This window comes from Rana temporaria, chromosome 9, assembly GCF_905171775.1.
Source record: "Rana temporaria chromosome 9, aRanTem1.1, whole genome shotgun sequence".
Taxonomy (NCBI): domain Eukaryota; kingdom Metazoa; phylum Chordata; class Amphibia; order Anura; family Ranidae; genus Rana; species Rana temporaria.
The window spans coordinates 11,417,348-11,439,924 of NC_053497.1; the positions used below are offsets into that span (position 1 = coordinate 11,417,348).

Genomic DNA, 22,577 nt, shown 5'->3' on the forward strand with positions numbered 1-22,577 from the left:
CTCGTCTTGGACAGAAAGGTCGAAGGAAGACAGAAAGATGTAAAAGACGACCTGAGGTGCCCAGCAAAGCCAATGGTGGGACGGCCAGTGATGTTGGCAGCAGAAGAGGTTCCCCTAGGAGAGCTGTAAGGTATTGTCAATGAAAAGAGTACTTGGAAAGATCCCATCCTATTTGGAAAGAGAGAAGAATACTGTTTAGACTTCTACGCTTTTTTGTACTATGATTTTTTTTTGTGGAAATCTTATGGATAAACCAATAACCGGCATCTCAGAGGACCAGGCAACGGCAAGTATTAAGATGGCATGAAGGTGAGTTCCGTAGTTTGGGCCGGTGATGGTGGTAGAAATTCTTCCTGAATAAAAAATGGAAATCCCAATCCTCACCTACTATACTGTAGCCTTCTGGCTTCCAATCAGGGCCACCATCAGGGGGGTACAGGCAGTACACCTGTAAGGGGGCCGGAGGTCCCCAGGGGCCCAGATGGCAACATCCTTTTTTTTTTTTTTTTATATATATATATTTTTTTTTTTTTTATATATATATATATATATATATATATATATATATATATATTATTATTATTATTATTATTATTATTATTAAGGGCCTGGAGGTCCCCAGGGCCCCATGTGGCAACCCCCCCCCCTTTTTTTATAAATGTTTATTTTTTTGTTTTTTTTTATATATTTTTTTATTTATTTTGTTATTAAAGGGCCCAGAGGTCCCGAGGGGCCCAGATGGCAACATCCTTCTTTTTTTTATATATATATATATATATATATATATATATATATATATATATATATTTTTTTTTATTAAGGGCCCGGAGGTGCCCAGGGCCCCATGTGGCAACCCCCCCTTTTTTTATAAATGTTTATTTTTTTATTTTTTTATTTTGTTATTAAAGGGCCCAGATCCTTATATATATATATATATATATATATATATATATATATATATATATATATATATATATATATATATATATATATAATTTCTTTTTTTTTCATATATATATATATATATATATATATATATATATATTTTTTTTATTTTTATTAAGTGGGCCGGAGGTCCCCAGGGCCCCATGTGGCAACCCCCCCTTTTTTTTTATAAATGTTTGTTTTTATATATTTTTATATATTTTTTTATTTATTTTTTATTAAAGGGCCCAGATGGCAACCCCCCCCTTTTTTTTATAAAAAATATATATTTTTTTTTTATAAAAAGTTTTTTTTTTTTTTTAAATATATATTTTTCTTTTTTTTCCTTTTTATTAAAGGGCCCAGAGGTCCCCAGGGCCCCGGATGGCTACCCCCCCCCCTTTTTTTTCTAATTTTTATTTTATATATATTTCTTTTTTTTTGTAAAGGGCCCCCCTCGCTTCTCAATTTTCTCAATTAGCAGCGCCCCCCTCCCGCTCCCAGGGGGCCCATGCCTGAATCTGTGTAAGGGGCCCCATAATTCCTGATGGCGGCCCTGCTTCCAATAGTCCGTTAAGCTATACCTCTATATAAATTGACGTATGAGGCCAGAGGATGCCCAAAAAGAAGTTTCATAAGATCTGGAATCCATGGGTTGGTTGAGATTGCACTATACCACCTGCTCCTTGAGCTCCCTGAAAATATTAGTTGACTTCTAGTCGTTATAATGAAATTTAGAAGGTAACATTGAAACTCCTCTATTGATATGTACTCACTGACTGGATCACATGTATCTGTACTTCATTATCGAATGAGCACTATTTGCTCCCTTAAAGAGGAAGTAAACCCTCTGAAAGTTTTCCTAAAAAAAAAAACCTGCAAGAGAAAGGCATAATGAGCTAGTATGCATAGCATACTAGCTCATTAGGAATTACTTACCTCAGATCGATTACTTACCTCGTTCCTCTCCTCCGTTGCCGCCATGATATCCGGAGTGACTTCTGGGTATCACTGCTCCAGCCCTGTGACTGGCCGGAGCAGCGATAACTTCACTCCTGCGCATGCGCGCAGGAGCCGTCAGGGACAGCATGGTCCCATTCATTAACGGCACACTGAGTGCGCCTGAGTGGAGTCAGGGGTGAGGCCAGCGGGGGGGCGGCAAAATTAGGTTTTGCCTAGGGTGTAAAAAATCGTTGCACCAGCCCTGGTGTTGTATTATGAATATTACAGCAAAAAAAATCATTGGTAGAAAGAAAGTTAATATATTTTTGCAGTTCTAGGGCTGAGAATAGGAACTCTTGTGATTCAATAGTATGTATCAATAACCAATGTATCGTTGTTGGGTTTTTATAAATGTTTAAAGAAACATTTTACTATTTAAACTAACATCTTTCTCCCCCCAGCAGGAGGCTCTCCCCTGTACTGATGTTCTCTGAACGCTCTCTCCCCTGTACTGATGTTCTCTGAAGGCTCTCTCCCCTGTACTGATGTTCTCTGACTGAACGCTCTTTCCCCTGTACTGATGTTCTCTGAAGGCTCTCTCCCCTGTACTGATGTTCTCTGAACGCTCTCTCCCCTGTACTGATGTTCTCTGAACGCTCTCTCCCCTGTACTGATGTTCTCTGAACGCTCTCTCCCCTGTACTGATGTTCTCTGAACGCTCCCATGGAGGATGACTGGCCAGACAAATCTTCAGAAAAACTCGTCCCCCAACTTACACCCGCGGTCAGCCAATAAGACACCAATCGAAAATGATGAGGAACCTGCAGACAACTGCCGCAGTAGGTGAGAAACCCACAAAGAACAGATGTCAATAATTTGATATCTCCTGTAATTAAACCTTATTATTCTTTCTTATTATTCTTTATTATTACATAAGTAGAATTATTCTGACACAGAGTGAATCATTGTATCCCCACTGTTGTTATTAGTAACGCTCATAACTCATATAATCCTTCTTTGGAGTCGCTTTTTATAAGAATAATTCTTAACCACTAGAGGCCCGCGCTATAGTCAGATGAAGGCTACAGCGTGGGCCTGAAAATCTGGGAAGACGTCAATAGACGTCCTCTCCTGCATGGCACGCGATGTGATCACCGAGTCACTGAGACTCGGTGGATCACAGATTTGTGTAAGGGGCTAGTCCCCGCCCTTTACCACGTGATCAGCTGTCAGCCAATGACAGCTGATCACGTGATGTAAACAAAGGATCGTTTTTTTTTCTGGCAGCGTGAGGAGAAAAAAAAGCCGATCCCCAACTTGTTTACAAGGGACATCTGTCCCGAAGAGGAAGGAGGCACATCAGCCTCATCAGTGCCCATAAAAGCACTGTGGCAGTGCCCACAGTGCCACCTATCAATGCCCGCAGTGCCACCTATCAATGCCCACCTGTGATGCCAATCAGTGCCACCTAGTAATGCTGCCTGTCAGTGTAACCGATCAGTGCCTATTATTCCTACTCAGTGCCCATCACTGCCACTTATCAGTGCTCATCACTGCCACCTATCAGTGCCCATCACTGCCAGTTATCAGTGCCACCTATCAATGCCACCTATTAGACATGCTGGTAGGTTAATTGGATCCTGGCCAAATTGGCCCAGTATATATATGTATATATGTGCGTACGACTGTGTGTCCCAAGCGTGTCATGATCCTACGGGGTAAATGGCCACACCAGCCAGGAAGATACTGGCTGCAAAAAGCGCCTAGAGGCGATTCAGTTTGCATGTGTAGCACTATACAAGTCATTTATTCATTAGTGCCACTTCTCAGTGCCCACCAGTGCCACCTATCAATGCCCATCAGTGCCACCCATCAGTGCCACCTCTCAGTGTCGCCTATCAGTGCCCACCAGTGCCGCTTATCAGTGCTGCCTATTGGTGCCCACCAGTGCCGCTTATCAGTGCCGCCTATTGGTGCCCACCAGTGCCGCCTATTGGTGCCCAGCAGTGCAGCCTATTAGTGCCCACCAGTGCAGCCCATCAGTGCCCACCAGTGCCGCCTTATCGGTGCCCATCAGTGCAGCCCATCAATACAGCCTCATCAGCGTACATCAATGAAGGAGAAAAATTACCCGTTTGCAAAATTTTATAACAAAATATAAAAAAATACCATTTATTTTTAAAAGAAAATCAGTTTTTTTTATTTATTTTTTTAACAAAAAATAAAAACTGCAGAGGTGATCAAATGCCACCAAAAGAAAGCTCTATTTGTGGGAAAAAAATTATAAAAATTTCATTTGGGTACAGCGTTGGATGACCGCGCAATTGTCATTCAAAGTGCAATTGTGGGTTCAACCAATCTTGTTTTTTTGTACAATTATCCTTTAACCCTTTCATGACTAAGCCTATTTTTCTTACCATTAATATTTAATCTTTTTTTTTTTTTAAACTGACAAACTAAAAAAAAAAAGCTTCACTAACTAGCTATTTAATAATTTAACCACTTCCGTACCATAGGACGTCATATGACGTCCTGGACTTCAGTGGGGGATATCTGAATGATGGGTGCAGCTACAGGCATCATTCAGATATCCTTTTTTTTTCAGGCGGCGATTCTGCGCACCATAAGAATGATCATAGCGGCAGTTCCACCACTTGATCATTCTTACAGGCGGCGGGAGGAGACACCCCCCCCCTCCCGCCGGCATCCAGTGCTTCTCCGGGATCTCCCGTGCCATCGGAGGCCCAGAGAACGAATCGGCCGTCAACACCGAATGAAAAGCATCGAGATTTCCGGTGACCAGATGGTCACTGGTTATCTCTATGACCGTCGGAGGCACAGGCGTGATGTTGTGACGTCACGCCCAGGTACCCGGAAGCAGTGGCGGTTCGTCCATAGAGGGCGCTGGAGCGCCGCCCCCTCTGACTCTCACCGCCACTGAGTCTAATAACATAGATTCAAGCATTGCACGAATCTATGTTATCATCGCCGCTGCCGCTGTTCTATTCAGGTGGTCGGCGCTCATGTCCAGCCATCTGAATAACGGCAGTAGGTTGGCTGTACGGAAGTGCCTATCAGAGCCAACGGCTCTGATAGGCTTTTCCGAGTACAGCCCTCGGGTCCTGGAAGCTTATACAAGGAACACACTAGGGATGCGCTCCTTGGATAAGACTGACAGGCGTCTCAGCCAATCAGGTTGGCCGATTCTGGCTACCGGTAACCTGATTGGCTGAGACGCCTGTCAGTCATCGAGGGCGGTAGAAGACATCGAGGGACGTGGATGGCTGACTCCAGTAAAGGTAAGTGCCGGGCGGGGGGGGGGGAAAGGGGCACTTTACAGGGCACAGCGGCGACATCAATGGGCACAGTGGCAACAATAGGCACAGTGGCGACAATAGGCACAGTGGCGACAATTAAAGGGCACAGCGGCGACAATTAAAGGGCACAGCGGCGACAATTAAAGGGCACAGTGGTGACAATTGATGGCACAGTGGTGACAATTGATGGCACAGTGGCTGCGTTTGATGGCATGGCACAGTGGTGACAATTGATGGCACAGTGGCTGTGTTTGATGGCATGGCACAGTGGCTGCATTTAATGGCATGGCACAGTGGTGCGAATTGATGGCATGGCACAGTGGTGACAATTGATGGCACAGTGGCTGCGTTTGATGGCATGGCACAGTGGCTGCGTTTAATGGCATGGCACAGTGGTGCGAATTGATGGCACAGTGGCTGCGTTTGATGGCATGGCACAGTGGTGACAATTGATGGCACAGTGGTGACAATTGATGGCACAGTGGCTGCGTTTGATGGCATGGCACAGTGGTGACAATTGATGGCACAGTGGCTGCCTTTGATGGCATGGCACAATGGTGACAATTGATGGCACAGTGGCTGCGTTTGATGGCATGGCACAGTGATGACAATTGATGGCACAGTGGCTGCATTTGATGGCATGGCACAGTGGTGACAATTGATGGCACAGTGGCTGCATTTGATGGGCACAGTGAGGCTGCAATTTTTTTGTTTGTTTGCGCCCCCCAAAAATTTTGAGCACCAGCCGCCACTGCCCGGAAGTAAACAAAGCTGCAATCGCGGCTGAGAGCATAAGATCGGTAAAAAAAAATTCACAATCTCATGCTTTCCAGCCTGGAGGAGAAGAGATGTGGGGTCTTATTGACCCCGCCTCTCTCCATAAAGAGGACCTGTTGCACACTATTCCTATTACAAAGGGATGTTTACATTCCTTGTAATAGGAATAAAAGTGATTACAAAAAAAGTAAAAAAAGTGCAAAAATAAAAAAAAAGTAAAATTAAAATTAAATATATATATATCAAAAAAATAAATAAAACGCCCCTGTCCCCAGTAGCTTCCGCTCAGAAGCGAACGCGCACGTAAGTCCCGCCCACATATGTAAACGCCGTTCAAATCACACATGTGAGGTATCACCGCGTGCGTTAGAGCGAGAGCAATAATTCTAGCACTAGACCTCCTCTGTAACTCTAAACTGGTAACCTGTAAAAAAAAAATAAAGTGCCGCTTATGGAGATTTTTAAGTACCGAAGTTTGGCTCCATTCCATGAGTGTGCGCAATATTAAAGCGTGACAAGTTAGGTATCTATTTACTCAGCGTGACATCATCTTTCACATTCTACAAAAAAATTGGGATAACTTTACTGTTTTGTTATTTTTTTTAATTCATGAAACCGTTCCCCCCCCCTCCCCAAAAAGGCGTTTGGAAAATGATTGCGCAAATACCGTGCGAGATAAAAAGTTGAAATGACCGCCACTTTATTCCCTAGGGTGTCTGCTAAAATATATATATAATGTTTGGGGGTTCTGAGTAATTTTCGAGCAAAAAAATTATGATTTTTTACATGAAGGAGAGAAGTGCCAGAATAGGCGCGGTATGGAAGTGGTTAATTTAGTGTACAAAGTATTTGTCTGCTGATAACAATATGATAAAAGCTTTATTAAATCTGCTGTCTTATGTTTTTATGTCGTTCAGGCCTTTATCAGTGTGCGATGACACCTCTTCTGAGCTACAAAGGGTCATTTCCCAAGATCATGATGATGGGGTGTCACAGGCGTCTTTTAGAGGGAGGGGCGCTCTGTCCAGGTAAGAAACATGAATGATAATATACATTATATATACACACTATCGGTCTCCTCTCCCTGACAGGACGTGGATCTCTGTGTTTACACCGCCAAAGGAGAGGCGGTGTGATTGCCGATTACGGGCACCTGGCGGACATCGCGGTCACAAGGCATGTGCATCGCCACCCACGGGACCCCTAGCAGCCGGGAGGCCCAATGACGTCATATGACGTCCACCCAGGATGGCAGAGCCACCTCGTGGATGTCATATGACAATACGCCAGTATTGAAGTGGTTAGGGGGTGTGGCAAGGGGTGTGTCCTATGCCTACATACGTTTGCTGATAGGTGTCCCTCATTCCCATCTCAAAAAGTTGGGAGGTGTGCTATCTGTTTGCTAATTGTAAGTAGTCTGTTTGTTTGCTTAGTTTGTATCGGCCCTGGCGTGGTGTGGCCAGGCACTATAGCATGGTGTATAAGTCCTGGGGGCAAACAAGTTCCAGTAGGCCTGTTTGCTTTAAGGGGAAGGGGGCTGCTATAGGTGAAGCACACAGTAGCCAGCTATAGTGTCTGACAGGGGTCAAGTCCTGGGGAAAAAAGTGTGGGAACTCCCACCCAAGATCCACTCCGCCACCAAAAAAAATAAAAAAAATTATACGCTCATATGCATAATAAATAAACCGCAAGTTCTTTCTAAATCCCGCGATAACTCGCGGCAAACCTCCGCAATGTCTCCTGGGAACAATGACAAAAGCTCCCAGGAGACATTGCGGCATCGAGGAAGTGAGGGAATACCCGCACACTACCTGATGAATCCATATACAGGAGGGGGCCAGGAACATAAAGGATTAATAAGGTTCGCCTGCCCCTGACAGTGACTCGAGCTGAGCATCGCCGCTTAGTGAAGGATTGGCCCGAGTGGCTCGGCTGCTCTCGGCTGCTCTAGTCCTGCAAAGGACTGTGAAAAAAGTGCAGGAACTCCGTTCCCACAGGACTTGAGCCCTGGTGTCTGACCACCTGCGTTGGTGGTAGTCGTGACATTGATTCATCTCTTGAGTGGGACACGGTCATGCATTGGGATTTTTTGGGAAGAGGAAGGAAAATCGCCATAGCGTGGAATCGTTTAAATGACTCATCTTTAACCCAAAGACTGTCCCAACTATATATATTATTATGGGTTCATCGTACCCCAACTTAAATCGTTTGCTCTTGGACTCCGCCCAGACCCATTGTGTGCGAGATGCAACTGAGCTGATACATCTCCTTTGGCGGTGCCCAAAGTTGCACCGCTTTTGGACTGGCATAGTAAACACCAACAACAATGCTTTTCAAGTAACTGTCTCTCTTGACCCTAAACCGTGCTTATTGGGTATACTGGATGAGGTTATAATGGACAAATACGGGTATGTGTCCAGAGCACTGTTCCAAGCTCCAAAGCTGATCTTTCAATATTGGAGCTCTCCAACTTCTCCAACTTTAGAGATGTGGTCAGGGGTGGATCCAGGGGGGGGGCAACGGAGCAATTGCCACCCCCGATAAATTTGTTGCGCAAGCGTATTAGAGAGCGGGCGACTCCACGGGCGGATGAGAGAGTGGGCGGCTCCATGGGCGGGGCGGTTTGTGGGCGGGCAGGTGAGAAAGCTGATTGACCGGGCTGCCCGGTGGCTCGGTGTATGGGCGGGTGAGAGAGCAGGCTAGGTGTGAGTGGGCAGCTGGCCAATCAGCGCGCTGACAGGCAGGGAAGCAGAAAGATGACATCATCTCTCACCGCCCCGCATCCCTGCAGTAACTCCTGCCCTCACTGTGCAGGCAGCAGAGAGATTACATTATGTCACTGCTGCCTGACTCTGGGACAAAGAAGCAAGAGACAAGCAAAACACCACCTTAGCAGGCAAGTGACAGTCCGCAAGGTATGGCAGGTGATGTGGCAAGTGACAATCTGCAACGTGTGGCAGGTGACGTGGCAAGTGACATTCCGCATCTGGTGGCAGGTGAAGTGGCAAGTGACAATCCGCAACGAGTGGCAAATGACATGGCAATTACAATCCGCAACACGTGGCAGGTGACAATCTGCATCTGGTGGCAGGCAAGTCACAATCTGCAAAGTGTGGCAGGTGACCTGGCAAGTGACAATGCGCAATGTGTGGCAGGTGACAATCTGCATCTGGTGGCAGGCAAGTGACAATCCGCAATGTGTGGCAGGTGACAATCTGCATCTGGTGGCAGGCAAGTGACAATCTGCAATGTGTGGCAAGTGACAATCCGCAATGTGTGGCAAGTGACAATCCGCAAGGTATGGCAGGTGACATGGCAAATGACATTCCGCATCTGGTGGCAGGTGAAGTGGCAAGTGACAATCTGCAACATGTGGCAGGTGACAATCTGCATCTGGTGGCAGGCAAGTGACAATCTGCAATGTGTGGCAGGTGATCTGGCAAGTGACAATCCGTAAAGTGTGGCAGGTGACCTGGCAAGTGACAATCCGCAATGTGTGGCAGGTGACATGGCAAGTGAATATCCGCAACGTGTGGCAGGTGACGTGGCAAGTGACAAACCGCAACATGCGGCAGGTGACAATCTGCATCTGATGGCAGGCAAGTGACAATCCGCAATGTGTGGCAAGTGACAATCCGCAATGTGTGGCAAGTGACAATCCACAAGGTATGGCAGGTGACATGGCAAGTGACATTCCGCATCTGGTGCCAGGTGAAGTGGCAATGACCATCCGCAACGAGTGGCAGATGACCTGGCAAGTGACAATCCGCAACATGCGGCAGGTGACATGGCAAGTGACAATCCGCAAGGTATGGCAGGTGACGTGGCAAGTGACATTCCGCATCTGGTGGCAGGTGAAGTGGCAAGTGACAATCCGCAATGTGTGGCAGGTGACATGGCAAGAGACAAACTGCAACATGTGGCAGGTGACAATCTGCATCTGGTGGCAGGCAAGTGACAATCCACAATGTGTGGCAGGTGACCTGGCAAGTGACAATCCACAACATGTGGCAGGTGACAATCTGCATCTGGTGGCAGGCAAGTGACAATCCGTAAAGTGTGGCAGGTGACCTGGCAAGTGACAATCCGCAATGTGTGGCAGGTGACATGGCAAGTGAATATCCGCAACGTGTGGCAGGTGACCTGGCAAGTGACAAACCGCAACATGCGGCAGGTGACAATCTGCACCTGATGGCAGGCAAGTGACAATCCGCAATGTGTGGCAAGTGACAATCCGCAATGTGTGGCAAGTGACAATCCACAAGGTATGGCAGGTGACGTGGCAAGTGACATTCCGCATCTGGTGCCAGGTGAAGTGGCAATGACCATCCGCAACGAGTGGCAGATGACCTGGCAAGTGACAATCCGCAACATGCGGCAGGTGACATGGCAAGTGACAATCCGCAAGGTATGGCAGGTGACGTGGCAAGTGACATTCCGCATCTGGTGGCAGGTGACGTGGCAAGTGACAATCCGCAAGGTATGGCAGGTGACGTGGCAAGTGACATTCCGCATCTGGTGGCAGGTGACATGGCAAGAGACAAACTCCAACATGTGGCAGGTGACAATCTGCATCTGGTGGCAGGCCAGTGACAATCCACAATGTGTGGCAGGTGACCTGGCAAGTGACGATCCGCAACATGCGGCAGGTGACAATCTGCATCTGGTGGCAGGCAAGTGACAATCCGCAATGTGTGGCAGGTGACGTGGCAAGTGACATTCCGCATCTGGTGGCAGGTGAAGTGGCAAGTGACAATCCGCAACGAGTGGCAGATGACATGGCAAGTGACAATCCGCAATGTGTGGCAGGTGACGTGGCAAGTGACATTCCGCATCTGGTGGCAGGTGAAGTGACAATCCGCAACGTGTGGCAAGTGACAATCCGCAAATGCAAAAAATAAGTTACAGAGTTTCAAATATGGCATAAAGGGAAATATGAATAATAACCAGAAGGTGAATGCTGTCCATGGGGAAATGTTCTGTCATTGTAAGATGCTCCATGAGTCCTCTAGGGGGTGCCATCCTCGTAGTCTAGTTCTAGGTAACATACGGACACACTGCTCTTCATATCCATCTTGCTTTATGTACAGGTCTTCATTACAGAATCTACTGGCTGATCGGACTTTTTCCATGTAACTCTTTAGGATAGTGCGCCTGGTGGTGGTCTTGCGGGAATGGGCCCAGCGGAGTCTCCATGATCAGGATCAAAGGCCCGATTCCTTTCTAGACCGATTCCGGGGACCTGAAGGGCAAGCTGCAGAGGAAAATACTGGAAAGGGGAAAGAAACTCAAGATAGAAAAGTCGAAACCAAGGCAACCCAACGGTAAGACAAAAATACTCGATATACCTACTTTTAAATGAAAGTTTGTAGACAGCTGACCATCACCATGTAGCCATTGGGAGTAGAAAATGCTTGAAAAATCATTGGTGTCACTGGGAGGAATAGTGCCCCATTGTTGGTGTCACTGGGAGGAATAGTGCCCCATTGTTGGTGTCACTGGGAGGAATAGTGCCCCATCATTGGTATCAGTGGGAGGAATAGTGTCCCATCATTGGTATCAGTGGGAGGAATAGTGTCCCGTCATTGGTATCAGTGGAAGGAATAGTGTCCCATCATTGGAATCAGTGGGAGGAATAGTGTCCCATCATTGGTATCAGTGGGAGGAATAGTGTCCCATCATTGGTATCAGTGGGAGGAATAGTGTCCCATCATTGGTATCAGTGGGAGGAATAGTGTCCCATCATTGGTATCAGTGGGAGGAATAGTGTCCCATCATTGGTATCAGTGGGAGGAATAGTGTCCCATCATTGGTATCAGTGGAAGGAATAGTGTCCCATCATTGGTATCAGTGGGAGGAATAGTGCCCCATCATTGGTATCGGTGGGAGGAATAGTGTCCCATCATTGGTATCAGTGGGAGGAACAGTGTCCCATCATTGGTATCAGTGGGAGGAATAGTGTCCCATCATTGGTGTCAGTGGGAGGAATAGTGTCCCATCATTGATATCAGTGCGAGGAATAGTGCCCCATCATTGGTGTCAGTGGGAGGAATAGTGTCCCATCATTGGTATCAGTGGGAGGAATAGTGTCCCATCATTGGTATCAGTGGGGGGAATAGTGTCCCATCATTGGTATCAGTGGGAGGAATAGTGTCTCATCATTGGTATCAGTGGGAGGAATAGTGTCCCATCATTGGTGTCAGTGGGAGGAATAGTGTCCCATCATTGGTATCAGTGGGAGGAATAGTGTCCCATCATTGGTATCAGTGGGAGGAATAGTGTCGTATCAGTGTGAGGAATAGTGCCCCATCATTGGTATGAGTGGGAGGAATAGTGTCCCATCATTGGTATCAGAGGGGGGAATAGTGTCCCATCATTGGTATCAGTGGGGGGAATAGTGTCCCATCATTGGTATCAGAGGGGGGAATAGTGCCCCATTATTGGCATCAATGGAAGGAATAGTCCTCCAAGAGCCAGATAAAGGCAAGCAAAGGGCCACATCCAACCCGCAGGCTGCTAAAGCATGCTTCAACCAAAGCTCTGCTCGAACTCAGCAGGGAGCATGAGATTTGCTGATTGGTCAGCAGGGGGACGTGTTGGACCCCTGCTTAGAGACTACTGCTTCCCCACTAATAGCAAGGGTCCTTCTCTACAGCATGCTGGCAGGGAAGAGGCATTTTTACTCTGGCTGTGGCTACTTTCTAAAGAGAACCAACTGTAAGATTTTGTACAACTTTTTTATTTGATGTGATTTCATCTGAAAGTTCCATCGACCTTTATTATGTGTATTTATATTTAATTGCAGAGTGAAGTTATCGGAAAGATTTGTGCTCGATCCTTCCGGAAAATGGTATTATCGGTGGCTCTATGTCATAGCCGCACCTGTGCTGTATAATTGGTTCCTGTTAATAGTGAGGTAAGTCTGGGTTGCAATCTAAAGGTAAGGTAAAAGAATACATTTAAATACAGTGCCTTGAAAAAGTATTCATACCCCCCTGTAATTTTCCACATTTTGTCATGTTGCAACCAAAACCGTAAATGTATTTTATTGGGATTTTGCGAGTCTTTTTGGGGGTGTCTCTACCAGCTTTGCACATCTAGAGAGGGACATTTCTCCTCCATTCTTCTTCTTTGTAAAATATCTCAAGCTCTGTCAGATTGAATGGAGAGCGTCTGTGATCAGCAATTTTCAAGTCTTGTCACAGAGGGCTGGATTCAGGTAGAATTGCGCTTTTTTTACGGAGGCGCAGGGCAACGATTTTGCCCTGTGCCCCCGCAAAATTACTGCGCTGCCCTTGATTCACGGAGCAGTAGCTCCGTAAATTGCGTGGGCACGCCGGCAAAATCCCCGGCGTAAGCGCGCGCAATTTAAATGATCCCGTAGGGGGCGGGAATCATTTAAATTAGGCGCATTCCCGCGCCGAGCGTAGAGCGCATGCTCCGTCGGGAAACTTTCCCGACGTGCATTGCGGCAAATGACGTCGCAAGGACGTCATTTGCTTCAAAGTGAACGTGAATGGCGTCCAGCGCCATTCACGATTCACTTACGCAAACTACGTAACTTTCAAATTCCGCGACGCGGGAACGACGGGTATACGTAACATTGGCTGCCCCTGCTAATAGCAGGGGCAGCCTTACACAAAAACCGCCGTACGGAAACAACGTAAATTGCGTATGCAGGGCTCGCGCAACGTTGTGAATCGGTGTTAGTATGCAATTTGCATACTATACGCTGAGCACAACGGGAACGCCACCTAGCGGCCATCGCAAGAATGCAGCCTAAGATATGCGGGCATAAGAGCCTTATGCCGTGCATATCTTAGGCTGCAGTCGGCGTAACGAGGTTCCTGAATCAGGAGCATTCGTTACGCCGGGGCAAGTAAGCAATTGCGCTGTGTAACTTATGGTTACACAGGCGCAATTGCTTCTTGAATCCAGGCCACAGTCTCAATGTGATTTAGGTCTGGACTGTGACTGGGCCATTCTAACACATGAATATGCTTTGATGTAAACCATTCCATTGTAGCTCTGGCTGTACTTTAGGGTCGTTGTCCTGCTGGAAGGTGAACCTCCGTCCCAGTCTCAAGTCTTTTGCAGACTCTAATGCCCTGTACATACGATCGGTTCATCCGATGGATTTTTTCATCAGATATCTGATGAAGCTGACTTTCATCAGTCTTGCCTACACACCATCAGTTAAAAAAACGATCATGTCAGAACACGGTGACGTAAAACACAACGCCATTCAGTGTATAGGGAATATAATCTGGAGTCTTGTCTTGTCTCTCTCCATGATTATTAAGGCACAGATTTAGGAAAGATTGGACTCTGAGTAATATTTACTCTGTTGGATTTTTGTCATCTGTTGCAAGTATTGGACTGTGTTGGGTTTTGGAAGTCAATAAAAAGTGCATCTCTCTGGAAGAATCGGGTTGCTGTGGAATATAACTTATATCATCATTATAATATATAACTAAATCTTAATTATCTAACCCAGTGGTTCTCAACCTTCCGTGACCCCTTGATAAAATTTCCCAAGTTGTCGGGACCCCTAACAGTAAAATAATTTTTGTACCATGGGTTGTCAGCACCCAAGAAAAGTAATTTGCGCCCCTAACCCGCAGACATTTTGCAACCCTAAGTCCCTTCCACTCGTACAGTATTTTAGGATGTACCATTTTTTGTTCTCCTTTCTTTTTCTTTTACCTTTCTCTATCCTACATTTTTGTTTTCTTTTCCACATCACTCTCTCTAGCCATCTTTCTTTTTCTTTCTCTTATTCTTTCTCTCCCGTTCTTTGTTCCTACCCCACTTTTTCTCTCCCTTCCATGTATTCTCTATTTTTACTCCTTGGTGGCAGTGCTGGCGGGGAGTTGGGATCAGTGGCAGTGCTGGCGGGGAGTTGGGATCAGTGGCAGTGCTGGCGGGGAGTTGGGATCAGTGGCAGTGCTGGCGGGGAGTTGGGATCAGTGACAGTGCTGGGGGAGAGTTGGGATCAGTGGCAGTGCTGGCGGGTAGTTGGGATCAGTGGTAGTGCTGGCGGGGAGTTGGGATCAGTGGCAGTGCTGGCGGGGAGTTGGGATCAGTGGCAGTGCTGGCGGGGAGTTGGGATCAGTGGCAGTGCTGGCGGGGAGTTAGGATCAGTGGTAGTGCTGGCGGGGAGTTAGGATCAGTGGCAGTGCTGGCGGGTAGTTGGGATCAGTGGCAGTGCTGGCGGGGAGTTGGGATCAGTGGCAGTGCTGGCGGGGAGTTGGGATCAGTGGCAGTGCTGGCGGGGAGTTGGGATCAGTGGCAGTGCTGGCGGGGAGTTGGGATCAGTGGTAGTGCTGGCGGGGAGTTGGGATCAGTGGCAGTGCTGGCAGGGAGTTGGGATCAGTGGTAGTGTTGGCGGGGAGTTGGGATCAGTGGCAGTGCTGGCGGAGAGTTGGGATCAGTGGTAGTGCTGGCGGGGAGTTGGGATGAGTGGCAGTGCTGGTGGGGAGTTAGGATGAGTGGCAGTGCTGGCGGGGAGTTGGGATGAGTGGCAGTGCTGGCGGGGAGTTGGGATCAGTGGCAGTGCTGGCGGGGAGTTGGGATGAGTGGCAGTGCTGGCGGGTAGTTGGGATGAGTGGCAGTGCTGGCGGGGAGTTGGGATGAGTGGCAGTGCTGGCGGGGAGTTGGGATCAGTGACAGTGCTGGGGGAGAGTTGGGATCAGTGGCAGTGCTGGCGGGTAGTTGGGATCAGTGGTAGTGCTGGCGGGGAGTTGGGATCAGTGGCAGTGCTGGCGGGGAGTTGGGATTAGTGGCCGTGCTGGCGGGGAGTTGGGATCAGTGGCAGTGCTGGCGGGGAGTTAGGATGAGTGGCAGTGCTGGCGGGGAGTTGGGATGAGTGGCAGTGCTGGCGGGGAGTTGGGATCAGTGGCAGTGCTGGCGGGGAGTTGGGATCAGTGGCAGTGCTGGCGGGGAGTTGGGATCAGTGGCAGTGCTGGCGGGGAGTTAGGATCAGTGGTAGTGCTGGCGGGGAGTTAGGATCAGTGGCAGTGCTGGCGGGTAGTTGGGATCAGTGGCAGTGCTGGCGGGGAGTTGGGATCAGTGGCAGTGCTGGCGGGGAGTTGGGATCAGTGGCAGTGCTGGCGGGGAGTTGGGATCAGTGGCAGTGCTGGCGGGGAGTTGGGATCAGTGGCAGTGCTGGCAGCATGACTAAGCATTAGTTGTTAATGCGAAACGCGTCAGCTGTCTATCCCACTGTATGCTGTTGTGTGCTGTGCATTTTTTCCTTTTTACAATAAAGAGCACATCTTTTTTCAACAAGACTTTTTGGAGTGCGGCTGTCCATCCATTCTCCCACCTGCTTAATTCTATGCATTGCCAGCACCCAAGTGATTCCTGAGTGGACATTGATTACCTGCCTGTGCTCACCTGGAGCGGCGATCTCCATACCTATCAGTGCTGGCGGGGAGTTGGGATCAGTGGCAGTGCTGGCAGGGAGTTGGGATCAATGGCAGTGCTGGCGGGGAGTTGGGATCAGTGGCAGTGCTGGCGGGTAGTTGGGATCAGTGGCAGTGCTGTCGGGGAGTTGGGATCAGTGGCAGTGCTGGCGGGGAGTTGGGATCAGTGGCAGTGCTGGCGGGGAGTTGGGATCAGTGGCAGTGCTGGCGGGGAGTTGGGATCAGTGGCAATGCTGGCGGGGAGTTGGGATCAGTGGCAGTGCTGGCGGGTAGTTGGGATCAGTGGCAGTGCTGTCGGGGAGTTGGGATCAGTGGCAGTGCTGGCGGGGAGTTGGGATCAGTGGCAGTGCTGGCGGGGAGTTGGGATCAGTGGTAGTGCTGGCGGGGAGTTGGGATCAGTGGCAGTGCTGGCGGGGAGTTGGGATCAGTGGCAGTGCTGGCGGGGAGTTGGGATCAGTGGCAGTGCTGGCGGGTAGTTGGGATCAGTGGCAGTGCTGGCGGGGAGTTGGGATCAGTGGCAGTGCTGGCGGAGAGTTGGGATCAGTGGCAGTGCTGGCGGGTAGTTGGGATCAGTGGCAGTGCCGGCGGGTAGTTAGGATCAGTGGCAGTGCTGGCGGGTAGTTGGGATCAGTGGCAGTACTGGCGGGGAGTTGGGATCAGTGGCAGTGCTGTCGGGGAGTTGGGATCAGTGGCAGTGCTGTCGGGGAGTTGGGATCAGTGGCAGTGCTGGCGGGGAGTTGGGATCAGTGGCAGTGCTGGCGGGGAGTTGGGATCAGTGGCAGTGCTGGCGGGGAGTTGGGATCAGCCAACTTAGGTGCTCTTGATCAAGGCCATCTGCTGATCTGAGAACTGTAGTGGGGACTTTTAATGGCAACTATAATCACAGGTAGTGTTACTCACTGTGTCTCCGACTTTGTGGTGTCTCGCAGCAGTGACACCTATGAGTGAGTGAGTGAGAAACTTATATAGCGCAACACATGCGAACTGAATCGCCTCTGGGCGATTGCCAAAATCAGGTTGGGGTCCTCCAGCCCCTCCCACTTCACATTCCTCACCAGTCAGCTGACCTCTAGTCTCTGCCCCCCCAGCCATGCCGTGAACTCAATGGGCGGCTGCAAAGTGGCTGAGTGGGTGGCCGCGGGCTCCAGGGACAGCCTTCCTGGGCGGTTTTAAAAAGACTGGGAGAGCGGTGCAGGCTTCAGGAACAGCCCAGGATTCGGTGACCCCTGGCAAATCATCATTCGACCCCCAAGGGGGTACCGACCCCCAGGTTAAGATCCACTGATCTAACCTCTACTCACCATGCGATACTTCACTACAATCCCCTCAGACGATCGTCTGTGCAATGCACAGGGGCCCTTCGCCAGCAGACATATCCCCACTCTGCAAACATCTCTCTCCAGTTTTCCACTACCAGACGGGACTCAACCAGCGTCAGTCCGCCCCAGACAGCTCTTTAGAGCGGGTTGCGGGAGTGCTAACACTGGGTGACACTATGACAATACATATTAAATACATCTTCATAAAATTTCCACAACATCACATAAAATACATTTACAGTTTTGGTTGTAACATGACAAAATGTGGAACATTTGAAGGGGTATGAATACTTTTTCAAGGCGCTGTACAGCTTTTTTCTGTTACAGCTTTCCCCCCTAAAATAATTGTTTTTTCTTGTTCTTTGGCAGGGCCTGCTTTAATGACCTTCAAACCAGTTATATTATAGTATGGCTTACCTTGGACTATATTTGTGACATCATATACATCATGGACATTGTAATCCGATTCCGTACAGGTGAGTTTAGACAGCTACTAATACATAAGTTTATTAGAATAGATCATGTGAGCCTTTGCTGTTACGTCTAGCAGTAGTTGAGTATTGTACCGTGTTAGCCATCAACGATTGCTCTTTGTATATGTAAAAAAAAAAAATGCCAGTAAGGGACTTTCATAGTACTCTATCTACGCTATCTGAACTAGTGGTCCTCAACCACCAGGCGTGTCCAATGGTCAAACATTCCCATAGACACACTCCTAAACCTTGTGGACAGCCTTCCCATAATGCCGCGTACACACGGTCGTTTTTTGTGATGAAAAAAAACGACATTTTGTGTGGGGAAAAACGTCGTTTTATGTCTTCTGAAAAACGACAAAAAAAAAATTCGAACATGCTTAAATTTTTTATGTCGTTTTTCAAAACGTAATTTTTTGTGTTATAAAAAATGATCGTGTGTGGGCTAAAACGACGTTTAAAACAACGTTTTTAAACCCGCGCATGCTCAGAAGCAAGTTATGACGTGAGCTTGAATGGAACAGAGTGCCGCCGTACGTGCTGAACGTAACCGCGCTTTGCTAGAGCATTTTGAAAAAACGATGGTGTGTGGGCAACGTTGTTTTTTAAAATGAAGTTTGAAAAAAGTCGTTTTTTTTCATGAGAAAAAATGTCGTTTTTTTACAAGACAAAAAACGACCGTGTGTATGCAGCATAAGAGTTGAAGCTGTTATAGCTTCCAACTGAATATTGACTAAGACTAAGACCCCATACACACGAGAGGATTTATCCGCAAATACGGTCCAGCGGAGGATCGAGGATTTGTGCGGATTTCCATGCGATGGAGTGTACTCACCATCGCATTGAAATCCGCGCGAAATCCTCTGGCGATGACGTGTCGCGCGTCGCCGCGATTATGACGCGGCGACGTGCGCGACGCTGTCATATAAGGAATACCACGCATGCGTCGAATCATTACGACGCATGCGGGGGATCCCTTCGGACGGATGGATCCGGTGAGTCTATACAGACCAGCGGATCCATCCATTGGGATGGATTCCAGCGGATAGATTTGTTTAGCATGTCAGCAAATATTTATCTGCTGGAATCCATCCCAGGGGATAAATATCCGCGGAAACAGATCCGCTGGATTGTACACACCATAGGATCTATCCGCTGAAACCCATTCGCTGGGATTTTTCAGCGGATGGATTCTATCGTGTGTATGGGGCCTTAGACTGGGATGCCATTAACCACTTAAGACCCGGACCTTTAGGCAGCTAAAGGACCTGTCCAGTTTTTGCGATTTTTTTCGTGACTGCGACATTGTGGCGGACACTTCGGACAATTTTGACACATTTTTGGGACCATTGTCATTTTCACAGCAAAAAATGCATTAAAAATGCATTGTTTACTGTGAAAATGACAATTGCAGTTTGGCAGTTAACCACAAGGGGGTGCTGATGGGGTTATGTATGACCTCATCTGTGTTTCTAACTGTAGGGGTGTGTGGCTGTAGGTGTGACGTCATCAAATGTGATTCCCTATATCAGGGAACACACGAGCGATGACGGCGCCACAGTGAAGAACGGGGAAGCTGTGTTTACACACAGCTCTCCCCGCGCTTCAGCTCCGGCGACCGATCGCGGGACTCCAGCGGCGATCGGATCCGCGAGTCCCGCGGTCACGGAGCTTCGGACCGGGTCGCGACCCCACGGCTGGGCTTAAAGGGCAATGTACAGGTACGTTGATGAGCCCAGCCGTGCCATTCTGCCGACGTATATCGGCGTGAAGGAGTCCTTAAGTGGTTAAAGTTCAGGCGCCTGTAAAAGCAGGTGTCCCAATACTTTTGACAATATAATGCATTTCCTAAACCTATGTCCGTTCTTGTGAACAGTGGGCTGGATTCAAGAAGCAAATTGCGCCTGTGTAACCATAGTTACACAGCGCAATTGCTTACTTGCCCCGGCGTAACGAATGCTCCTGATTCAGGAACCTCGTTACGCCGACTGCAGCCTAAGATATGGCTCTTATGCCCGCATATCTTAGGCTGCATTCTTGCGATGGCCGCTAGGTGGCGTTCCCGTTGTGCTCAGCGTATAGTATGCAAATTGCATACTAACGCCGATTCACAACGTTACGCGAGCCCTGCGTACGCAGTTTACGTAGTTTCCGTACGGCGGTTTTCGCGTAAGGCTGCCCCTGCTATTAGCAGGGGCAGCCAATGTTACGTATACCCGTCGTTCCCGCGTCGCGAAATTTCAAATTTACGTAGTTCGCGTAAGTGATTCGTGAATGGCGCTGGACGCCATTCACGTTCACTTTGAAGCAAATGACGTCCTTGCGACGTCATTTGCCGCAATGCACGTCGGGAAAGTTTCCCGACGGAGCATGCGCTCTACGATCGGCGCGGGAACGCGCCTAATTTAAATGATTCCCGCCCCCTACGGGATCATTTAAATTGCGCGCGCTTACGCCGGGCATTTTGCCGGCGCGCCCACGCAATTTACGGAGAAAATCAAGGGCAGCTCCGTGAATCAAGGGCAGCACAGTAAATTTGCGGGGGCGCAGGGCAAAAACGTTGCCCTGCGCCTCCGTAAAAAAAGCGCAAATCTACCTGAATCCAGCCCATTATAACCATGTAAACATGCAAAATTCCGACCTCACCAGCTACCTTTTTTCTCTTTTTATTTAAGGATTTTTGGAACAGGGGAGGTTGGTCCGAGATACAAAAATGCTAAGTGACAACTACATCCATACCTTGCAGTTTAAACTGGATGTACTTTCGATACTTCCAACCGATCTCGGTTACTTGGCTATTGGACTGCAGTGGCCAGAGGTGCGCTTCAACAGACTTCTGCACTTTCCGCGCATGTTTGAATGCTTCGACCAGACGGAGACTCGGACCAGTTACCCCAATATCTTTAGAATCATTAACCTAGTTTTGTACATTATACTTATTATACATTGGAATGCATGCATTTATTATGTTATATCTAAGGCCATTGGTTTTGGAACAGATACATGGGTCTACCCAAATATTACCGATACTGAACATGATTACCTAACTCGTGCATATGTCTACTGTCTGTACTGGTCCACTTTGACTCTCACCACCATTGGAAATTCCCCAACCCCCATGACCGACACAGAGTATGTTTTCATCGTTTTTGACTTTTTGGTTGGGGTTCTGATCTTCGCCACCATTGTTGGTAATGTGGGCTCCATGATTTCAAACATGAATGCCACGAGGACTGAGTTCCAGGGTAAAATAGATGCCATCAAGCATTACATGCAGTTTAGAAAAGTAAGCAAGGATTTGGAGGCCAAAGTCATCCGATGGTTTGACTACGTCTGGACAGCCGAGAAGACGGTGGATGAAAAGGAGGTGTTGAAGAATCTCCCTGCCAAACTGAGAGCCGAAATTGCCATAAATGTTCATCTGGAAACTTTGAGAAAGGTGGGTCATTCCTTTCATTTTCAAATACATGATTTCCCATATCCAATTTCCAGGATACCGTAAATACTTTTATATGTTTTGGAAAAAATCTGATTGTGATACCCAGGGCCAATGCTGTATCTTGGACTAGGCCAACAAGGCCCAGGTCTAGGCCTAGGGCAGCACTTTGCAGGGGGGCAGCACGAAAAGAGTCCCAGTGGCTTGCGCTATGCTTTTAGTGTAGTGCCACTCTTGGGGCGAACTGGGCAGTCTACATAGTTACAGTTCCCTTGCTCCCACTCTCCCCCTTTTCTACTGTAACTGGGATGATGGTACATTTTATTTATACTATTTATTTCTATATGAGGCTATACTCCCCCTTTTTGTACATAGTTACATAAAGCCAGATTCACGTAGCTGCGGCACAGCGTAACGTAACCCGTTTACGTTACACCGCCGCAAGTTTTCAGATTTAGTGCCCGATCCACAAAGCACTTACCTGGAAACTTGCGGCGGTGTATCGTAAAGACGTCCGGCACAAGGCGGGCCAATTCAAATGGGCGTGTGCCATTTAAATTAGGCGCGCTCCCGCGCCGGACCTACTGCGCATGCTCCGTTTCGCAATTCCCGTTGTGCTTTGCGCGCAGTGACGTCATTTTTTCGAACGGCGACGCGCGTAGCGTAATTCCGTATTCCCGGACGGCTTACGCAAACGACGTTCATTTTTAAATTTCGACGCGGGAACGACGGCCATACTTTAGACAGCGATACGTTTGCTGACTAAAGTTAGGGCACCAAAAACGACTACTAACTTTGCGACGGGAACCTAGACTAGCGGCGAAGTAGCGAACGCAAAAAACTGTCGTGGATCGCCGTAACTCCTAATTTGCATACCCGACGCTGGTTTACGACGCAAACTCCCCCCCAGCGGCGGCCGCGGTATTGCATCTTAAGATCCGACAGTGTAAAACAATTACACC

General features: G+C 48.2%; 1 protein-coding gene across 2 annotated transcripts in view; it reads left to right on the forward strand.

Moving 5' to 3' along the window:
• Nucleotides 1–22,577, forward strand: part of LOC120913084 (cyclic nucleotide-gated olfactory channel-like) — a 26,732-nt gene continuing 4,155 nt past the window's right edge. The window contains exons 1-7 of one of the 2 annotated variants that reach the window (XM_040322779.1): nucleotides 1–309; nucleotides 2,328–2,709; nucleotides 6,878–6,988; nucleotides 11,105–11,284; nucleotides 12,766–12,876; nucleotides 18,076–18,182; nucleotides 20,855–21,618. In XM_040322779.1, the coding sequence (XP_040178713.1) occupies nucleotides 2,597–2,709; nucleotides 6,878–6,988; nucleotides 11,105–11,284; nucleotides 12,766–12,876; nucleotides 18,076–18,182; nucleotides 20,855–21,618 (1,386 nt within the window). In that variant the 5' untranslated portion in view covers nucleotides 1–309; nucleotides 2,328–2,596. The remainder of the gene's footprint in view (nucleotides 310–2,327; nucleotides 2,710–6,877; nucleotides 6,989–11,104; nucleotides 11,285–12,765; nucleotides 12,877–18,075; nucleotides 18,183–20,854; nucleotides 21,619–22,577) is intronic. The other variant, XM_040322780.1, reaches the window with a different exon arrangement.